Here is a 23,370-nt window from a genome sequence, read left to right on the forward strand (position 1 = left end):
ATCTGAAAATAATGACAATAATATGAATGGTGCAGAAAAGTTTCAGAACATAAAATGTCACAAATCAAATGGACAAATAAACACGACGAGGTTGCCCAACTGCAGTTAGAGTTGGGCTAAGGGGGGCTCCTGCCCCCCCTGTGAAGATGGATGGATGCTCCCATGAGAAACAGAAGATGGGTCCAGAACCAACAGGCAGAAACATATAATTTGCAGCAAATAGCAGAGCGAGCTGCCAGAAAATCCTCAAGACCATGATGGCCCTTCTTGATCATGTGAGCAGCTGGTTTTGGTTGTCAGCAGCAAACTGGTTGATCCACTCTGAGAAGGTGCTATTTAAAAGACTGAGCTGAATACAGCATCTCAGACTGAGGAAGTCTTTCGGATGAAAGATGAAACGTATCTACATTTTTTTTTTTTTTTTTGAATGTCCAGAGGACCAGGTTGAACTTTTTTTCGACATGAGCTGACAACTTTACTACAGTTTAATTTAGGACAAATCAAGGCTCTTTTTATGACTCTGGCAGGTAAGTTCAAATAAGTTATAAATCTATTACATAAATTTCATCTAATTATAAGCCCAGCTTAGTAATACTTGGTTGTTGGTGACGGTGCTGTTTGTCAGTTTGATGCAATGCACACCCTCATGTTATTAAGAGAGACAGGAATGTGAACTTTGCTCATCAGAGTGAACTATGAATGAAAATAAAAGAAGAGATTAGTTGCATGTTGCCAAATGAAACCAGAGCAAACTCCCAGCAAGTATTAGGGGGAAAAAAGCACCTTTTGATGCTGTTGATCATGTTCCAACTCTAAGCTAATGGCTCCATGACATCAGAAAGATGACTGCAGTGCAGTGACATCGATCAGGATGTTAATTACTCTAATATACTAGAAGGCTGCGATGGTAGCTGCTTTGATGACTATCTGTGGTGGCACAAATATTGAAGACGGCACAATGATGGCAATGACAGTGACACTGACACATCATAGGCATCCTCAAAGATTGTACCGCCTTAGTTGGAAAATATTATACTCACTATTTAGTTCGGTATCAAAGGTTAACTTTTACATAAAGAAACATATTTTACAATCAACATTCTTACTGTGGTGTTATTCTGAATTATACTGACACAATGGCTTTGAATTAAACAAGTTTGAATACATAAGCATCTGTTTTGAAGCGCTGACCTTTTACAAATGAAAAGCACATTGATTTGTTTTTGTCATACGCAGCACACACAAACAAGGACACAACATTTAGTTTTATGCAACAGAATACTAAAGCAAATATCTGTAATAATGCATTCATTTTCAGAGGGCTATATGCAGCTCTGTGACTTTGACATGTCTCAAAAAAGAATTTATAGTTCAGGATCAACTTCCAGTTTTCATGTAACAACTTGTTTTATAAACCCTTACTTTAAAAATGTATATGATGATCTAAAAAAAATAAAAAAATCTGAATTTATGACAGTCAGCCTTCTGTCAACTATAATTTTTTATCACAGAGGCAAAGAAAAGGTCCTAAAACTCTGTCTACAAGACGAGAAGACCAGCAGATCACAGCTGAGACACTCAAAATAGATGACAAAGCATCTCACACTCTCATTAAAATACAATTTTTATGCATGTGGTTCACTGTCAGTTATAGCATGATGAATCCATTTAACCTTTAAAGCTCAGGGGCATCGATGAGTCTCATTTACAAATAGTGTCTTTTACTCAAAAGATCAGTTTCAGTCGGGGTCCCATTTAGCAATTCAGACAGCACTCCTCTCCTTTAGTTCCTTTAGGTCAAAGGTCATCAACTAAATTTGCTTAAGGGTCAGAGGTTTTTCTCAGAGAACCGTATGGGAACCTGGATTATTGAGCATTCATCAGGACAATATGGGGACCAGCCTTTGATCAGTCGTGTGTCTGGTATCTATGGGTTGTTTTATTTATTGTTATTTATGTTGTTTCAAATTAAAATAATCTGTCAACAGCTTTCAATTTAATTTATTTATTTATTTATTTTGATTGAGAAGTTTTGGCTGTGACTTTGCCTGTGTATTACTTTGATTTGAATCATGTTGCTTGTCTGTCACCTAGATTACAAAAAAAAAAAAAAAAAAAAAAAAAAACACTAAATCTGAATTACTACTCCCACAGTCTTGTAGTTCAAGGTTCACAGCAGGACCATCCGTGAGTGGCAGAGATCACACAAACTTCTGAAACAGGTTTCTGATTTAACCTAAACTGAATACTACTATTAGACTATGGTGTTTTCAACACTTTATGTATTTTTAACTGAGAATAGACAAATATATTGGGGGGGGGGAGAAGAACAATGTACCAAAAAAAAAAAATATATATATATATATATATATATATATTCCGATTATGTCAAAAGCTGGTCCAGTTCAATAGAAACATACATCAGCATTTTTGTTGCAACACCTTAGGACAGAGGATGGAAACTATTTTGTTGTAGTGCTAGAAATGACATAGAACAAAACAAATAAAAAATAAAAAAAATCTGTTCAGGATATGAGAGTGTCTTGAGCCTCTGAGGGTCGATCCAGGGTCTGCACTGCTTGGAATCTGGGGAACCTTCTTTTAAACAGTAATGCAACAACTTTTTATTCAGTTCATTTTTTTATAACTACATTTTCAGCCAACATTTTTTTTTCTGGCAATGTTCAGGACATAAACCATCCTGGGGTAATGGAACAAATCTGTTGTACCTGGTCAAGATTAGGGATTAATTTAAAGATCCTACCAACTATTAGGCTGACACAATTCCATGTGTTCTCTTATGTGACAATGACAAACATAATGCTAACATCATTAAACTACTGTACGATGAGCAACTTAAACAAGTTTAGTTAATTAAACATTAAGGTGATTTACTCATTTCCACCCACCACAACTCCTAGAGTGTCTTTGCAAATTTACCAAAACCTGCCACACGAATAAGCTTCAGAGCTGCATGTTAGTCAATAAAACAGATAAAACTGGATATTATGCATACCTGACTGTGTGGATTTGGTTAACAGTAGCCAGTTTGGGTTTTAACAAAGTCATTTCTGCTGAAGAAAATAAAAAAGTACTGGTTTTCTGTATTATTAGAGTCTAAAACAGAAGGTTTGTTAAAATACATGTTTTGACATTCATTATGACTTTTTTGTTAACTTGATTTACTCATGCAGCCAAAATTTAAGTGTTCTTCACATGTTTTCCAGGGTTGCATTCTTAAGAAATTGAATAACATAAAATAAAACAAATCAAATGAAACCCTTTTAAGGAGCACAGTATAATAACAAGCACATATTGAAACAGGATACCATGACAGTATAAAATAGTTCTTCTTTTTTTTGTTATATATTTCTGGTTGTTTTCTATGGCTGATCTGTTAAATTAGAACTATCCCAAATAAGTTGATCAGTCTTATGAGACTTAAAAAAAATATATATAAATAAAAGTAGCTGTGGTGTTTGATGGTCCAAGTTGTGTTTTGTAGTGTTATAAATACAAAGCTTATGCATGTTGTGTAGCTAGAGGGAATGTTATTTAGAAAAACAGACAGTGGTTACTTAATCAAATTGCAAATAATAAATCAGTTTTGCTTAATGTTTAAGAGAAAAGTATTTGGATAATAACCAGTAAAGGCAAAATGTGTAGAAATGATCATCATAGAGTTCTGGAGATTTTGTACGTTTGAAAAGGTGTAAATACTTATTTTGAACAAACTGATATATTCTCACACTGTAAGGTAATTTCTGAGTATTTTCTCTTGATGATGATTTAGCTGCATTATAAATTATCAATGTAAAACATATTCAAAATAGTATTAGATATGTGTATTGTTACAGTTCTTGTTAAATCTGAGTTAATAATAAGCCATTAAATACAATACTGATGACCATACAGGTACATGTGACTACTGTACAAATACACAGCACATATCTGCATGTGTGTCTCAAAGTAAAAATCATAACTGACCTCCACCAACTTGTTGGCATGTTCACGGAACACCTGCGCATACTCCTTGACCTCTTTTTCATTTCCACTCTTTGCTGCTTCAATGAGCACCAAGAGGGGGACGTTGGTCTCCAGGAAGGAGTCGGAGATGTGGTCCATCACTGCCTTCCTCAGCTACAACCCAGAGAAACAGAGAAAAACAGGCCTCCCATTAATGCTTCATCAGGACTTTAATGTACTGAACTTAGCAATGGCGATTATAATGAATGCAATGAAGGAATGTCATGGGCACAATGGGCAAAATAAAACATGAGGAAATCAGGAGGAATGAGTAAGAAAAACCAGAGCTGTGAAGGAGAGAGGTATAAATTGCTTGTAAAATTGTTTACTGTTTTCTAGAGGAGCACGCACTGTGACATGCATCTTTGTTTATGGGATCACTTTGTTCCAACCTGTTGTTTTATAAGATGGTAAATGATCCTTGATGCCATCCTCAGTCAGTCACAGATGTCCCAGTAACCACAGAGAAACCACTGAAGTCTTCTCATACAGTCCACACAAAGAGGGAGTTAACATAAGATCAGCTCTGAGAAGCAGTTCATTTCTATAAGTTTAACATTTGTGATGTGTCCTTGTGCCATTTTTGTGTGAGAGTTCCTAATTACAATTAAAAGAAAAAGTAAAAAAAAAAAAAATCTCAAATTGTACGGATCCTTTATGATTGTCTACTGTTGTCTTTGTTGTCCACTGTTGTCATCACTCTTTGTTAAAAATCAGGTCTCTCTTGTAAATGAGTCCCCGAGACTCAATGGGATTAACCTGTAAAAATAAAGGTTGAATTAAATAATTCCTGCGCTCTCTCTAGGCAGCTGATTGGCTGAAAAGGGCTTAAAATGATCATGCTCCGCCTGCTGGACGAGCGAGGGAGGTGAGAGAGGAGAGACGTTGGTCTGACGGTTGTTGGCTTTTCTCTCCAGCCTTGCTCCCACTCGTTTAAGAGAAACCAGTGGTTGCACATTGTCACTGATTTTGTTGAGCTGATTGTTATTGGGACTGGGAGTTACCGGCTGCTGTGTTTTCGGTTTTTTGGTTGTAGGGGTGGTTCCCAGATCATAGGGCAAGGGAAGTGGCCCAAATCTGACGGTCAACTGTTTGATGGTTCAGGGCTTCTCCATCTTTTGTTTTAGCCAGGGCTCCAAGTTTGCTGTTTTGTGCAGGTCAAGACTTGATTTGTAAATCAATCAATGCTGGAACACAAATAGCGGGCAAGCTGGCTGGGTTGGTAGAGGGGGTCTTCCCCCAGAAAATTTTGAATAAAGTAGATGCAATTTCCTGCATTTTGCTGTATTAGAATGGGTTGTTAAACATCTATGTTTACCTACATTTGTAAACACTCAGTTTTGCCAGATCCATGCAAACAGTTGCCGGAATGCACCCTGTCAAAATAAGAGCGTTCCTGGATCTGGTTCCGGCAGGATCCTGCTCAAATGAAGTCCTGGTTCAGGAGACTGAGCAAAGTATTTATATGCACAATCGTCTGGGCTTCATATGTTATCCTGTCATCTACTCCTGGACATTTCAGGACTATAACATTTATGTTTAAGATACCAACATTCTTAAGGTCTTTATCATTAAAGTTATTATTAAGTTATCATATAAGTTATCATTATATTGTTATTATTAAAATTATCTGTATCATTTTTTTATGTTATGAGTGCTTAGTGTATATTTAGTTGATGTTTTTCTTAGTTTATATCTTAGATGTTATTACTGTTTTTCTTATACATTTTATTGTTGGATGTAACTGGGACCCTGTGTACATAATTTCGCTCCACCACATGTACCACATGAGGTGCAAATGACAATAAAGAATCTCTGACTCTGACTCTGATTAAGTGGTCAGTTCTGTACACCTGCTTCATGATAAAACTGCCCAAAAACGGCTACTGGTCGTTTCAGGATAAATATTGTATTCTTTCCCTTTTTATTCAGGTTTGAATGTATCTATAACAGAGTAAATGTGTAATTCTGCAACCCTCTAAACTAGTATGAAATTAGGGGACTCAGAGCAGATAGAAATCTTGTTTAGCCAGACCTATTTTCATGCACGGCCTGTGTTGCTGCAGAACCGTTTATAATGGTTGCACAGTGCATCAGTCTGGGATGTGTAAAATGGCCTTAGCTGTGTATAGGTCTAAACCATGATTACCTCCTTTGGATAGAGCATGAGATTTTGTTAAGGCCCTAATGCTAACTGATGCAGTAAAATGGTTGTTTAAGGAACGATTTTACATAAAATGACAATGCCAAGCTTTTATTGGGTTCAGAGTGGCTCAGTGAGCATGAGACATCATATTCACACTTAAATTGGCCTCCACTGCCTCAAGACTTTAAACCAATTGGAAATCATTTGGTAGGAGCAAGGCAAGGCATTAAGCAGTGGCCTGAGTATCTTATCTTTATATTCTAGCAAGAAAGAGCAATTTCAGAATAAAATGCTTTGGTAATGCTGTAAGATTCCTGAAACAAAGTCACCGCCAGTGTGTGACGTTTGCACAATTTATTGGCAGATTAAAACATCATGCAGCTACATTCCCACCATCAGTTGCAACAAGAACAACAACAAGAATAATAAATACAAAATATTTAAACAATTTAAAAAAAGCTTTCAATATATAATAAAATAAATATGCATAACTTAGTGTGAGAGCACGGCAGATTTTTTTGGCTATTAATACGAGTTACCAACTATACTGTACATTAATTGTTTCAGTCCATTTTAGGCCATACGAATGTCATCAGCTGCTTGTTCTAAGTGTTTTAACAGATTAATAATATAGTTTGATAGCTATAAGATTAAATATTCAAAGTAAGCTATAATTCACTCAAAACAATATATAGATCGGCATTTGTGCAGTTAGTAGAGCTGCTGCCTCTCAGTGGGAAGGTTGCTGGTTCAAAATTCCAACCGGGGACCATTCTGGGTGGAGTTTGCATGTTCTCTCCGTGCTGCGTGGGTTTTCTCCGGAAACTTTGGTTTCCTCCCACAGACCAAAAACATGCATGTTAGGCTGATTGGTAACTCTACATTGTCCCTAGGTGTGAATGAGAGAGTGAATGGTTGTTTGTCTCGTTTGTCTCTGTGTCCCTCTGATGGACTGGACACCTGTCCAGGGTGTCCCCTGCCTCTCGCACAGTGACATATGGATATGGGGACCAGTGACTCCCGTGACCAGAAAAGGAAGAAGCGGTTAAAGATAATGGATTGATTGATAAGAGACAATGTGTTTATAACAAAATTAAAAAAAAATAAAAAATAAATAAATAAAATAAATGAAAGAAAAATAAACAGATTAAAAAAAACAAACAAGTAATGGAGAGTGGTTAGTATTTTAGCACTGGAAATACCTGACCGAGTGAATTGCTAGGTTCATCGTGTTAATCATTAGCATGTCATTGTCTAACATTGACATGTTTGGGATCAGTCAAGCTTTTATCCATCCCAAAGCGATGCCGGGTTAGACACGAGCTGATTGCTGCTTATTTCCCACCAGTAGCCTCAGTTTTGAGCTCCAGCTTGGCAGGATTACTAATCATGGGTAGGTGTAGCCACTGCCAGCTACTCATTAGTATCAGTTTTACCACACATCCAGTCAACAACCGTCTGGATGGTCAGACATATAATACATTACTAGGGTAGTTTTTAATCAAAGGTTGTTTATTGTTATTACCAAGGTAGAAATATTAATTAATAGCAGACGCTTAAGATGCATAAAATATCTAAACTGGGATTTGGGTATTCACACATATCCATAAATATCCCGATAGTGAAACGGCTTCTCATGATGGTTTTGAGTGGAGAAGTGATGCAGACAAGTGATTTCCCAAGTTGTAACCTCTCCTGCACCATCAGCATTCTAATGCCCACACACCACTCCCACAGAAATCCTTCTTCAATATTTCAGATCTCACCTCCCTCCGTGCTCCACTCCCACTGTCTCTCCTCCAACACTCCCTCTGTATTTCACCAACACTTAAAGAAAATAGAACTGGAATTCCAATATATAGCACAGGCTCTGCTCATTACAAGTTAGTGGAGAAGCTATTTGTCTCCATAGTCGAGCAGTGCCACGGTGGCTCCAGCTTTCAAAGATATGTGCTTTTGTTTTACATATAAATATTTTCTGAAGCACTGAGATATTTTGCAGGTGCTAGCATTATGATCTGGGTATAATTCATAGTCATACATTTTTAATTTCTGGTATGCTTCTGGCATGCTGCATGCTGGCAGAATGGAATGAAATGTCACAAATCTAAAATAGCAGTACACCAACTGTGATAAAACAAATACACAGAGAGCTAAATATGAAACAGTAAAAGGGAAATAAAATGAAGAGCACAGATTTTGGATGCACCAAATTAAAACAGCCCAACAGGCAAAGTGATTCACACATTACTTCTTATGCATCATTAAACATATGCGTGGAGTGAACATGTTCAACTACCTCCTCTATTTCTTCGCAGAACCTTGGCGTAAGCAGATTTTGTGACATTTTAGTTCAGAATATACATCAGGGTTGATATTTCGACAACACGGACAACATATATATTCCTAAAGAGAGCAACAACCGCACTCTTCCCTTTTGAAATGAGATGCATTTAAAACAATCTTGTACTCAGGCCTGAACAAAACCTCTTTAATCTGTTTTCAAGGAAATAAACGTGATCTTTCCATAACTAATATAATGTCTATAATAATGATAACAATATTAATAATAATAATAAATCATGTGTTTGTTGGTGACATTATTCACTGGCTGCAGCTAAATATGACCTGAAGCAACAAACACATTATAAGGGTGATAAAAGGCAACAAAACCAAACAACAATAAACACATACCGTCTTAATGTGACTGTTTTAGCTTGGATGACTCGTTTAAGCTTCAGATTCCATCAATGTAATTGTTATTGTTTATTTATTTGTTTATGTTTACAAACTACAATGTTTTGTTTTGAGCAGGAAACTGTTAGATTTGCCAAAATGACAAATAGTGAATCTAGATTTTTACACATCTGCACATGTATAAACAGATGCAGAAAAACATGTCTAATTTATAACTTTAGCCCAAAACCAGTCAAAGAATAAAATTGAATAAAAAGAAAAACATTTTTGGAATCCTGGTACAGAGTGTTAATTTTTGCCAATAAAAGAAAACGGGAACTGTGAATTGTTTTTTTTTTTTTCCTGTGTGATCTCATTAGAAGCAGTAAAGCATACGACCATAAAATGATCACATGCACATTTCAAAAATCTTCTAAAAACACACATACAACAAGACTTTCCCCTGAGCAGCTCATATATTTTGCCAACAGTTCACACGATCTCCACATGTTCAGATGTTTTTTCTCTAAGACGTACATATTTGCTTGCCTATTTGCTGTAGACCATCAAGCCACAAAGTAATTTATTGACATTTTCAAGATATATTTTTAGCAAATTGAACAATTCCAAAACTGCAACTGAAAATGACTTAGCTGAATATGTCACTATCAATAGTTTTTACTTCCTGAAATCACCAATCTGTAATCAGATGCACATGCTCAACACAAATGACAAACACTCACTAACCCATGTGTGTTATGAAACCTTCGATGATCACATTAGCAACATTTGCCTTGTAAATATGAAACGTTTGTGTTTTGAATGACTGCTCTAATACAGAAGCAAATTCTTAAGGAAGAAAGTGGCAAACATGCACTAAGATCAGTGTCTGCCTAAAAAAAAAAAAAGCTTCTGAAAAAAAATAAAAAAAAATAAAAGTAAATCATGGAAAAAAAATAAAAATAAAAGCTTCTGAAAAAAAAAAAATTATAATAAAAAGTAAATCATGAAAGTCTTCATGCACCTGCATCCAGCCTGGCTTGTTTCCAGCTCTGCAGAGCCCTACCAGATGTATAAAGATCTGGATTTGGAAAGAGAACACTAGTGGATTCCTGGATGTTTACAGTTCCACTTCACTTTGTGTTATGTTTCACTTGAGATTCAGAACACTTTGTGGTGGGTCCTTTAGGGTCAGCACAGGAAGGTTTCTTATTAAAATGTCAAGAGCAATCACAATATAAGAGGCCAGAGTCACGGCTGAGGGGAAACAGCCTGTGCAAATCAAAAATTAAGTAATAGCCCTCATATATGATATTTATCAAAAAGCATGGGAAATGAAGTGAGAGGGAATAGGAGAAAAAAAAATGAATATATAAGTGGGAAGAGGGAGTCGCTGCTCATTAGTAAGGCGAACACATTTGATACTTCATCCCCAAATGCATCAATAATCTCTTATTATTATTTTAGCTTAAGTCATACATGTCTGTGTTTTTGGGTGTAGTTCTTAACATCCAATGCTTCATTAATGGATTACAAACAGCACAACTAAGAAATAATACGAGTAAAATGAAACATAATTAGCCTCAAAACATTTTGAAGGAACTGAAAAAAAAAAAAAAAAAAAGTGAATTTGAACAGTGTTACAGCTGACAAGATTTGTGGCAGCTGTTCCTCCTTAACAGGAATGCCTCCACAATTAAAAACAGCTGTACTAATCAACAAACTAATGGCAGAAATTGAAATGATGTCAACATCCCAAAGCAGAGAGAGACAGTTTGTGAGAGAGAGACAAAAGAAACATACGAGGTGGGATCTGTGATGCAGTCGTGCTAAAGGGAATCCAGCAAACAGCTATCAGTCAGAATATGGCCCAAAGAGATCACTTGACAGATACATTCATTACAGACAAGATGACAGGGGATACAACACATGGCTCATTTCAAACCACTTTGTTGGACTGGGAATGCCGTGAATACTGATTAAAAGGTAGAAATACATTTAAATATTGATAATTATAATGCAGTCCAGAGGCACATTCATTTTATATTACATTTTTCCACCCCCTTCCAATCACATTTTATTTCTTGCCAACTTGTTTTTGTTACCTAATGCTTGCAGCCATGCTACAAATACACACATCTATCAATATTCCATACCAGTTTTGCTCAAGGTTACATGCGGCTGGGGAATAGCCCTGCTGTTGCTGGGTTAGTGTCAGGTAATGTCCCGTCCATCAGTGTTTACACACAAACATGCACAGGCTCGCTCATACGTACATACGGTCGATTTAAGTTGGTAGTTCCAATGTTTATTGTGACATATGTTCTGGTAATAAAATATATTAAACAGAGACTTACAGTGCACTTCTGGAATAAAGTGGTGATCATATTTATTTTGGTAAAATCCCTCTTTTGTTCTGTGATGAACTGCTTTTAAGCCTCAAGTTTAGCATGTAGCCTTAGTCACATCAAGCTTTAGGTTGGAGATCATGATAGAAGTACCATATTTTTCAACCTTTAAGTCACAGTTTTTTGCACAATTTGCATGCCCTGTGACTTATAGGCCGATGAAAATACAGTATACAGGTCCATTGGGTGGCAAAACCAGCAGCCACTCATCACTTGCATTAAGGCGGCATCCCACTGAGCTAAGTAGTTAGCAAACATAATTTATGAGGGAGTCTCCTGGATGTTTCCAGATTTTCTTACAATTTTTGAAAGCTTCTCAACTTCCTCGTGTGATTCAAAATATCCTGATGCATGCTCAATAATCCAGGTAGAAAAATCCAAAAAAGTTCAATCTGGTCCTCTGAACATTCACACTGAGATGAATACAGCACCTCACTGAGGAAGTCTTTCGGATGAGAGACGAAACGTGTCTACATTTTTTTGCTTTGTTTTGTTTTTTTGAATGTCCAGAGGACTAGATTGAACTTTTTTGGATTCCTTGTGTGAATTGTAAAGGCAGTCAGCTCTGATACTTGTGTTTTGAATATGCTCAAAAAGTTGGTGTGACAGCTTTTCTCTCTAAATGGTCACATCAATATTGTGGGCATCTCCTACACACCTGATTTTTGGTAAATGTTTCTCCAACCTGTTTCACATACACTGGAGCTGTACTGTGAGACCTACAGGAGCTCTCCTTTGTGAAAACACCCCAGACAAACATCCAGGTCTAAAAGTCACAACTGGGATAAATAATAATGTTCTTATAGAAACAGTTCCTGAATGTTGTTCATACTGCGTTAATGCTACATGTTTGTCTCTTGACCCTACAACTAGATGACGTTACATTTGATCTAGCTCACTACTGGAGTTTTATTTAGGTATTTTAAGCTACTAATAAACAAGATGGATGATGATCATATTGCTTTATGCTAGGCCATAAGTAAGGAGGAGCAATTATTATTATTGTTTCATATTGGCTAGTGATTTTGTTTTTTCTCCTAAAAGTTAACTTGGGCTACACTGCGTTTCTCAGACTGTGGCTAGGGTAAGTGAGAGAAATGGAATATGCTCTATTCACACAAGGAGAGCTGTTGGTCAGGCAAGTCTTGTTGTACCATTAACTCTAAAATAGTTATTGAATCTAGTGTTACTTGTGTAAGTGAAAATATATGTTAAACAACCTGTTAAAATAAACCAAAATGCAGGAAATGGCATCTGCTTTAATCATAAATGTATAGGGGAGGACCCTCAGACCCCCACCCACCAGTGTGTCGTACCCCCCCCCCCGCCACCCCTTCCCACATACACACACATTTCAAATGCTTCTGATGCCAATGGTCACCTATTTGTTCAAGCCAAGAGCCATTGTCAACACTGGGGGCTGAGCACCCTTAAAGGGCATATTCTAGAATCGCCCCTGACTGGCTTTGTATTTTGACTTTTGTGCGCCTAAGTGTGGTGTTGTGTTGTGTGTGCGTTCCACATCAGTATTGGCCTCAGTGAACCTTGGTTACACGTCGCTATTTACGTTCATGCATCATTTGGTTTACAAATTAAGCACTGATTGTGCACCACCAAGACTATGCACACAAAAATAGGTTGTGATTTTCAAAAACTGGTTGTTCAGAAAGCAGCCTGATGGCCACTTGCTTGAAAGCACTCACATGTTCAGTGAGACTGTAATGGAAATGTCACATAGTCTATGAGGATTTGTTTTTCCAACTAAGTAGTCAACCAACTGTCATGGGTCAGTAAAATACAGTGTATAGCACCCACTCTTTATCACTTCCTTAATTTTACACAATTTATCTATAGAGATGAAACTAGTTTTAGTTTGAGGCATAACAGATTCATTTCTTTCTCACAGTTGAGCATCTGGTATTTTGGTTTATGCAAATGTAATGCTTCTGAGGACATTTTTGACTCAGGTTGATTTTCTACATAAATTTAAGTGTGTAGGTGTAAATATATGCATACTTGGTTTGCTTACCCTTTAGGACTTTTTTTTTTTTTCTGATGTAATCACCTACCATGTCAGGACTAATAGTATTTGCAAGGACCAAAGGCTGGTCTCGATATGGTGGAATGTCATTTCTGTGTTGGGGTTAGGTTTGAATTTTTTTTTTTTGTTGTGGGTAGGATTAGGGTCAGGGTTAGGCTGTACATAGTAAGTGAAGTTGAAACAATGTCCTAATAAGGATATCCATCCATCCATCCATTATCTTTTACCCGCTTCTTCCATTTTGGGTCACGGGGGTCACCGGTGCCCATGTCCAGCAGTTACTGCGCAAGGGACGGGGTACACCCTGGACAAGTCGCAAGTCCATCACAGGGCCACATAGATACAAATGAGATAAACAACCATTCACTCTCTCACTCACACCCAGGGACAATTTAGAGTTACCAATCAGCCTAACATGCATGTTTTTGGTCTGTGGGAGGAAACCGGAGTAACCGGAGAAAACCCACGCATGCACGGAGAGAACATGCAAACTCCACCCAGAAAGGCCCCCCGGACCGGGATTTGAACCGGCAACCTTCTTGCTGAGAGGCAACAGCTCTACCAGTTGTGCCACCATGCTGACCCTAATAAGGACAAACAGAGAAATTTCTGTGTATATAATTATTTTTGCTTTACTTTAATTCTACCTTAAAAAAGGCAAGAGCTAATATCAGACTACTCATAGCAGCTATATATGCACAGTATAATAATAACTGTCTTTATATCTGCTGTGAAAGGGTAAATTTAGCAAAAAGTAATGAAACTACTTTATGTCTCAGATGAAATAAGGTGTTGTGCACCTCATCTACTTATGTGAGCTTCAATTCAAGTGATTTACCTACATATGTATCCATTTATGCAACCCCCTAAAGTGAGTTGAGTACATAAACACATATTTTGAGAAGTGATCTCTGATAGTGATGATGAAAAACAGTAAATGCTATGGGAAAAATAAGTCCCTGCAAGTTGTTTAAAATAATAATAATAAAAACATCAAAACAGGAAAAATACCATAAAGTTAAAAGACTGAATTTTAAAATCTTTACAACCTAGAAATGCTTTTGATCAGGACAATAAAGTGAATGTGGCCAAATTCTAATACAGTAAAACTATCCGGGCTTGTTATGTTCATAAATCAGTTAGAGCTGTAAAAATGTCCTAAACAACTGCCAGATTGGATTGACAAATTTCAAGCTTCAGTTGAAGGGCTAATTAATGTTAGAGGATGCTAGCGTTACTCATTAGCTTGCTTTGACATTTAATTTCTCTAATATGGTGAGACAGCTTAAAGTCAAAGAACAGCTGATGTTCTATCACATTTTGAAAACACTGAAACGTGCTAATAGGGTTTTTCTTTTCTTGGATAGAATGGCCTTTTCTTAACAATTAAAACATTAGCTTTAAAAATGTAAACGTATTTTTAAGAACAACTTCTTTCGGCTTTTCCCTCTTCAGGGGTCTCCACAGTGAGTCCTTCTCCTCCATCTCACTCTGTCCTCTGCATCCTCTGTCCTCACTCCAACTGTCCTCTCTAACTGCATCCATAGATCTATCTCCTCTTTGTCTTTTTCCCAGCAGCTGCATTTCTAACATTCTTATTCAATACACCCGCTGTCCCTCCTCTGGACATGTCCAAACCATCTCAGCCTGATCTCTAACTGTATCTCCCAGTTGTTCAACCTGTGCTGTACCTCTGATGATCTCATTCCTAATCTTAACCATCCTTGTCACTCCTAAGGAGAACCTCAACATCTTCATTTCTGCCACTTCCAGTTCTTTCTCTTGTTTTTTTGTTCATGTCTCTGGATGTCTAGCCAGAGATAGAAAGTATGTCTAGCTGGTTTCACCACTGTCTTGTAAAACATTATTTTGACCTTTGCTGGCACCCTTTAGTGGAAAATCACTCGTGAAACTTTTCTCCATCCACTCCATCCTGTCTGGACTCTCTTCTTCACCTCTTTACCACACTCCCCATTTTCCTGGAGAGTGGACCCTAAGTACTTGAAGTCCTGTACCTTTGTGACCTCTGCTCCTTGTAGCCTCTCCAGGACTTTAGTTTAGTGAGGTGTGCTGTAAACCTATTATTTTTGTCAGCTTTACTTTATTAAATTCTATTGGCTTGAGGCATGCAGGTTCATAGCCTTTAACCAGTTTTATTGATTTCGGTCGGAAAAAAAAAAAGTAGTAAAACAGCTCTTCCCATTAAAATGACTTTTTTTTTTTTTAAGTTTGTTTTAAGTATCAGATAGAACAACCCTAATTATGTCAAAACAATATGTACACCATATTTTTTTAAATTTCTCCGGCTTTCATTTTATTTTGTTTAATGTACTGTCTTTGTTTCACATCTGTTCAAGTCAGACACAATACAGTTTAGCCAACTTTACAGGTGAAACAAAAAGTATTGGTTACAGTCAGTAAAAATGAAAAACATTATCAGCCAACATTATCCTGACCTCTAAACACTTATTATTGTCTGGTTTGCAGGTAGCTCTTAAACTGTGCTATCTATTAAGAAATTGTAAAATGTTTAAAACATAAGAAACATAATTGCAGTCCTAGAAAAACACTTGAAGTAAAAAATGATATACAGGACTACATAGATTTTTTTTTTTTTTTGTGTGTGTGTGTGTGAATCTTGACCCCATTTATAATGATAATCTAATTCAAGTTAAAATGATTACTGAACGGTACCATTTAGGGTGTGGATACAAAATTATTTGAAACAAGCCCCAGAGTTCTGTTAAATCCATCATCAGGACATGAAATGAATATGGGACATGTGTAAATCTATCAAGACCAGGCTGCCCTTACAAACTGAGTGGCTGAAAGAAGAATGGTGAGCTGGAAGAGACTGAGCATACAGCAACTGCTGCTCAAGTTCTGTACCGGTCTAAGTCTGAGAGACAAAGTGGAAGTCACTGTTGAAGAATATATTTAAAGTCATCAAGCAAGTTTAGTTAAAGTGCAGTAGGGGGGTAGAGGGAGAAGCTTTTGCTTTAACATTTTGCATAATGATTTAATTCTGGAGCAAACTGAATCCAAGCTACTTGGCAGGTGGGCTGTCTTTGTCCAAACATCTGAACATCTCGCAGTTCTTCTGTGGATACGTATGACTTCAGTTGCTTTTATCACTTTATGTCATCACAATAATTCTTCAAGAATGCAGCTTTTCTTTGAGGTTGCTATCGTGCTGCTGAATTATTCAAGGCCAGTCAGACCTCCCTAGTGTTATAGTCTCAACTGTCTAAAACTTTATATAAGAGTCTACATAGAAAAATAATTGAGGAGTAAAGTAGAATTTTCTGGGGCACAGTAGCACGGCGACTTGACTGGCTGGTGAGGGAAGCTGGTTCTGTGCTGGGAACAGAGCTAGAGTCCCTTACATCAGTGGTAAAGAAAAGGGTCCTCAGTAAGCTGCTATCCCTCATGGACAATGCTGACCATCCTCTGCACGGCTCCATCATGAAGCAGAGAAGCTCCTTCAGAGGTAGACTGCTGTCCCAGTCCTGCTCCATGGACAGATTCAGGAAGCCCTTTGACCCTCAAGCCATCAGACTGTTCAACTCTTCCTCGCACAGTAAAAATAGAGCCTTCTAAATCTGTGGTACCCTGACACTTATGTATGTGTATGTATGTATCTCTACATGTAAATATGTATATGTACGCAACACACACACACACACACATATATATATATATATATATATATATATATATATATATATATATATATATATATATATTAGGAATGTGCGGTATGGCATAAAATCCATATCATGATATGTATTGTGAAAGGTGGCGATAACAATATATATCACAATATGTTTTTGGTATAAAACTTTCAATAGGAATGAAAAAAAAAAAGCATAGGGTGTCCTTTTGCCATCATTTATTTTGAACTAAGAAAATTCCACTACTAGGTCCAGAGAGGTTTTTTTTTAATTTTTTTTTTATAATAAACAAATCAAGTATTAGGCTTCTATCTTCTAGTGCAAAACAGAACAAAATATATCAAATGTATTTTTAGCAATATGTTTTAAACAAAATAATATGTTGTAAACTCAACAGTTTCCAAGATTCTCACTTGAGAAATGAACAGCAACAGATCAGCATTTTATCTTTCTATCTATCTAGTTTAAATATGACTTGTGTCTATTTGAGTCTTCTGTTCAAACAAGTTTTTATTTGTCTGATTTGCAAATGTTTTGGTGAAGTGACTAAGTTTTTTGATGCTATTTTTATGGCCTTATGACAGGTTAATGTATTCAACTAATAATACTGTTGTGTACATGCAAATGTAATTTTAGTATAATATACTTAATAATACTAGTTGTTTGTATTTCAAAGTAATGCCAATGTATATGGACTAAACATGGGGAGCAGTTTACATTTATCCTGTCTCCTCAGTGATGGGTTTGAGTGTTAAAATGTAGTTTTAAGGCTCCAGATTAAACTAGGGTTCAGTGAATTACTCTCCAGTGATGGTTAAAGTTAATTTAGGTCAAAGGATAGAAATGCAGTGTGTACACAAAAAATTTTCAGGCAAGCATAGGTGTGTGTGTGTGTGTGTGTGTTTGTGTGGGATTGTGGGAACAGAATGAAAAATAGAGGGAGAGCAATTGTTGAGAACCAAAGATACTGCACTTTCACACTTCAACTATTTTTACAGAGCTTCCAGCTCCTTACCTGCTTTTGTTTTGTCATCATTTGATTTTTAAAATTGCAGAACCCACACACTTTTATTACTTAACAATATTTTGGGCTACTGCATACTATGTAACATTTATGTTCCCTTGGTTGTGTTATTTGGACTTTTAAATAGTTGTAATAATTAATGCCCGGATCCTGGGCCAGACGGTGATCATGAAGGAAGGTCCGCTGCAGCCGGTACCAGATGTACAACAGGAAGGCAGAGGGTCACCTGCTGTTAAAAGACTGGAGAAGCATAAGGGGCACTGAATTATGGAGAGGTAGTTCTAGAAAGGCCTTTCAATTGGAAATATTCTTGTTAGGTTATAAAATTTTATGGATGCAGCTGGGATTTCATGGTTGAACTGTACTTGCTATACCTTTTGGGAAGCCAATGTGAGCATATGCTAATTTTAGTGTGGCGCCCTACACAGACAAGCTATTGAATAATTCTGAATATAATATTTTTAGTTTTTACTCAACGGGCAAACAAAGGGATTTAATTATGTAAAAGAATACTGATTATTAGCATTTATTTAATACTAAAGAACGGTTGTGATACATGCAGGAATAATACATTTTAAAAAAGCTCAGACGGTTTGATTCAATGTTTCTAAGTATTCTTTTTTGCCATGATGGGATTCAAAAACTCCCTCAACAGTTTTTTTTTGTGATGTAAATGTTGCCAAATATGTATTTTCTCCCAGACATGATGGTGCAGCAAAAGATTTACCGGCTTCAAAGAAAACAGAATGGAGGCGTGAACGAACGGTATGCTCGACAGCTATTGAATTCGTCCTGGATAACAGACAGCTTAGCGTTGTCTCGTGTGTGTACACGTCAGCACGGAGAAGAAAACAGCACGACATGTCTCTAGTGGTGTTTTCACGAGGCTTGCTTGGTGTTACCTGCTCCCATTTCACAAACACTGTCATTTGTGCTCATCTGCTCTGTGATTCTTCCTATTCACTGTGGAGATCCTGGAGAATGAAATTCTCAACAGCGCTCCTCCCCTCAGGAAGGACGTGCATCTCTACACGTTGCCGTTGACTTCCTAAGCTCAACATGTGTCTTGTTGACATAATTACAGCATCAGAGCTCAGTGTAATGTCTGCATGTGTGCTTTGCCCTCCCATCTTAACTGAAAGCTTAAACACACCGCCCATCCTGTCAAGCCAACCCCCGAGTCAATAGAACATCCTGTCAGAGTGAATACCGCCTGCAAGCCCGTCAGACAGCCCGTACCAAATACCCCAACGCAAGAGAGCCTCGTAGTTTCCCATCTAGAACAATCTTGTAGTCTTCAGAGGTCACAGAGGACAGAACCACTCTGTGCAGCTAGTTACTGCCAAAATAAATAAATAATAAACTCCTACAAGTAAGAGGCTGTTGTACTGTAAAACCAAATCAGGCACTTTAACTGCCGCCTCGGTAGCTTTCACTAGGAGATGTGTAATATCGGTCTTAAGAGTTTGACTTTTAATTTATAAAGGGAGAAATGCACTTCTGAAGTTTGCATGAATGATCAAAAAATTATCGGCAAGTATGCTCTTTAGGTGTTCTTGTCTGTCTCTTGAGCTTTTCTTTGTCAAACCCCGTCAAATCAAGCTGTGGAAAGTAGGATCAAGTTTGTCTTTAGTGAACATGAGGAATACATCGATGTTATCTGTGAGTGCTGATCTCACATTTCACAGCAGAGATCACCCTCACATTTCTTTTTACTGGGGGCTTCAGCTTTTGAAGTTTCATAGAGAAGCTTCAAAAGTTTTGAGAACTATAAAACAGATAAAGAATTGGAGCTCAAGATGAGACAAATTATCAACATTTTTGCCGTATTCTCTTGAAGTTATGTCAGCATTTCAGAAAAGTGTACAGAGCACAGAATAGGAAGATTAAAAAAAAAAAGAAGAGTATCACCATCAATCTTGAACTCACCTGTCTACGCAGATCCCTGGTCTTTTTGGTCATTTTGTCAATAGCTGAGTTCAGTGGGTCACCTTTTTCTTTTCTTCCAGTCTGTGAACACAACAACAACAAAACAACAGAATAGTATTAATGCATTTAATGTACACACCACTCAAGTTTACTAGCACATCACATAATAGCTTAGACTGTAGTACATGCTTTCATAACATCCTTCCTTGATTACTGCAATGCACTTGTTTTTGGAATCAGTCAGACCCCCATCGCAGGATTACAACTGGTCCAAAATGCTGCAGCCCAGTTTTTAACTGGTACAGGCAAAAGAGAGCACAATACTCCAGTTCTGTCCTCCCTATGCACTGGCTCACAGTTCACTTTCAAATTCATTTTAAAATCCTGCATGTTTATAAATCTCTGAACAGTTCTGTCCCCTGTCTATCTCACTGATCTGCTGCAGCCATATGTCCCACAGTGCTCTCTGACATCAGCAGACCAGATGCTCCAGGACCCTATCTTAATCTCAGAGGTAGCAGGACCTTCTCTGTTGCAGGTCCTAAACTGTGGAATGACTTACTTGCTGGTTTTAAGTCTTGCTTAAAAACCCATTTTTATTCCCTGACTTTTGACACTGTGTGATTTTGTTTTTAACCTGTCTGTATTCTACAGTGTTAGCCATTTAGTTATCTTTTTCCATTCTGATCTAAGTATTTTATCCTGTGTGCTTTGCTTGTTCTGTTTCTGCTGTACAGCACTTTGGTTGGCCTTGTTGCTGTGTTAAATGCTTTATAAATAAAGAGGTATTATTTAATACACAATATATCTTGATTCCTTTCAATTTCAGTTTCAATTTCATTAATTTAAAATGCATTTTCTTCTTTCAGACACTCTATTTCTCAGTGTAGGTAAATTTGCGTGAAACTGTTAGCAATGTTACCTAGCAACTAGCCAATCTGGCAAGTATCAATTTAGTTGTCTCCAGTTCCCCTTTGTGCTGCACTTCCTGTCAGTGCCAGCTCCTACTGATGGCTTTAGCATGGCACAGGCTACCGCATGGTTCACCGGATACACACAGAGTTACAAGCTGCTTCTTTTCACTGGGCAGTGGGGAGTTTTGCTGAGCAGCAGAGCTTCTTACTGTTCCAGGTTTCCCTCCTTTCCAGTTACCGAGCATGGCAACCAAAACAGCAGGAGCCCATGCTTCTTACTGGTAGGAGATATTACGACAAAATCATTTCTCTGCATCACAAAAAAAAAAAAAAATCACATGCAGTCACGTTCACTGAAAACGCTGGACAAGCAGGTGGCTCTGCTTTCAGCCACGGGCTCTATTTATCATTTGCAAGCCTTATTGTTTTCATCTGAAAATATAAACAAAACTTTAATAAATTCCCACTTTTAATAGGTTTTTTCTGGACCTATAGGTGAAAAAGATGAAATTGTTGTTTTAAAACTGTTCAGTGTTTTACTCTAATCCAGTGCAAACTGGTAACAAAGTAATTACATTTCTATGAATATGCCTGTGAAAAGATTGTACCAGGAATTAGTGTACATTATACTTTCTACTACAGAGTTTTAATAGACATTCAGATCCATGAAAATGCACAAAAGTAAAAAAAAAAAAAAAAGTAATTTCCCTGATTTTAACCCAGAACAATTAAAACAGAGCATTGACACACAACTGCTGGGCGCAAACAGATACCCTCCGTTTAACCTGCTGGTTATTAAGCAGTCTCTTTAACTTTAGAGCAAACGTTGGATGAGGACAGAGTTACAGCACACACTCCTTAAAGGTGAAGAATGAGCCATGTTTACTGCTCAGTTGGTAACTCTCCCTCAGGCCCTCTCAATAAGCTGCTGCATCGAGTCCAATGCCAACACATTTCAAACTGTACGTCTATAAATAATCACTCATGTTAATGGCAGTGCAATCTTTTTTTGACACCGGACACATGGAAATATGTGGCTCATCCTTCTTCTGAAATATAATGTCTCAGAAAGACTTGACTCATACTTGAGGTAAACACAGAGCGATCAAATTCACAACATATTTACATTTTCTTCATTAGAAATAAATACAAAATGTTAGCAGGGTGATTGACAGATTGTAAGACAAAATCATCCTCTGTTGAAGCGATGCCAGCATACACAATTATTTGTATTGTTGCCAGGCAACAATCAGACTTATTCCTGGTATAGCATGAAGCGAGCAACAAAACTGCTTATCAGCGTCTGTAGAGAAACCTACACCTGGTGACCCCCCCCCCCCCACACACACACACACACACACACACACACACATCTACCTCAGTTGTGAATTTCCTCAAACAGTGACCACTCAAAGCACAAATCAAAGAGACATCAGGTCTGTATCCTGTTTAATGACAATCGTAGTTACTTATGTTTGTGATACTGCACTAATGTCTGCCCTTTTGATAATTGAGTTGAACAGAAAGCCTTGTAGGTGTTTGTAGCACAGATAGCTAAATGAGTCAAAATCAAACGGACACCTCGTGGTAAACTCACCTCAAGGTTAATTTTCAAGGCCACGGTCACTAGCAGCTTGAAAAATAACAGCTCTCTCATTTGTTATGAGAGAGCTTACGGGGCAGCTGTGGCTATGTGAGAGTTGGGGGTTCGATTCCACCAGCAGTCACATGCTGAAGTGTCCCTGGGCAAGACACTGAACCACTCATTGCCTCTGATGTGTGTCCCATTAGTGTATGAATGTGATAAAGACTGATTAGTCTTTCTAAAGATATAGTAGAGTTCAAAGTTCAGGGTTCTTTATTTGCATCACAAGAGGTAGATGAGGTGGAACCAAATTGTGTACTTAAGATTCCAGTTACCATATTTTCCGCCGTACATATCGCACCACCATATAAGTCGCAAAAGTCCAAATTTGTCTAATAACGTGGAAAAATCCATAAATATGTTGCTTTGCTGTATACGTCGCATCTATTATGAGTCACCGCTGACACGTCAAGTTTGTTTCGCGTCACCGCTGACAACCCGGAAATGTGGTCCGAACCTGGAAATGTGGGCCGGTGTCGTGATAAAAATCGATTGGCTGTCAAATGGCGGCCGCAGGAGCGTGCACGGGAGGACTGTAGCAAGATTAACACTTAAAAACAATGATTTGTTTGCTTGAAATTAACGCAAAGGCATCTCTCAGTCTAACTTTTACTTAATAAATGCACTTTGATGGTCAAATCAGCTGCATTTCGCCAGGGAGGAGCAGCGAAATGAAGCTCATTCAGTTGCTCCAGGCAGATGACGGTGGCAGGCTATGGCAAGCCAATTTTGCAATTAATAGCCAATTTTACCTATTACATGATACAATGGCATGCCTTACTGCTCTGCCTCCATCTAGTGGCTGACAATGGTAGTGTTCTTTTTTTTTTCAGTCAGAAAGAATGAAAACGGTCATATCTAGGTCAAAAATTGGTTTATAAATACGG

The 23,370-nt window shown here is 37.6% G+C and overlaps 1 protein-coding gene across 1 annotated transcript in view; it reads right to left on the minus strand.

Moving 5' to 3' along the window:
* Positions 1-23,370, minus strand: part of ctnna2 (catenin (cadherin-associated protein), alpha 2) — a 488,266-nt gene that overhangs the window by 124,414 nt on the left and 340,482 nt on the right. The window contains exons 8-9 of the mRNA XM_037698244.1: positions 19,925-20,005; positions 3,988-4,140 (exon numbers count right to left, since the gene is read on the minus strand). Of these exons, the coding sequence (XP_037554172.1) occupies positions 3,988-4,140; positions 19,925-20,005 (234 nt within the window). The remainder of the gene's footprint in view (positions 1-3,987; positions 4,141-19,924; positions 20,006-23,370) is intronic.

The sequence above is a fragment of the Nematolebias whitei genome, chromosome 3 (genome assembly GCF_014905685.2).
Source record: "Nematolebias whitei isolate Nwh7 chromosome 3, NemWhi1, whole genome shotgun sequence".
NCBI classification, from domain to species: domain Eukaryota; kingdom Metazoa; phylum Chordata; class Actinopteri; order Cyprinodontiformes; family Rivulidae; genus Nematolebias; species Nematolebias whitei.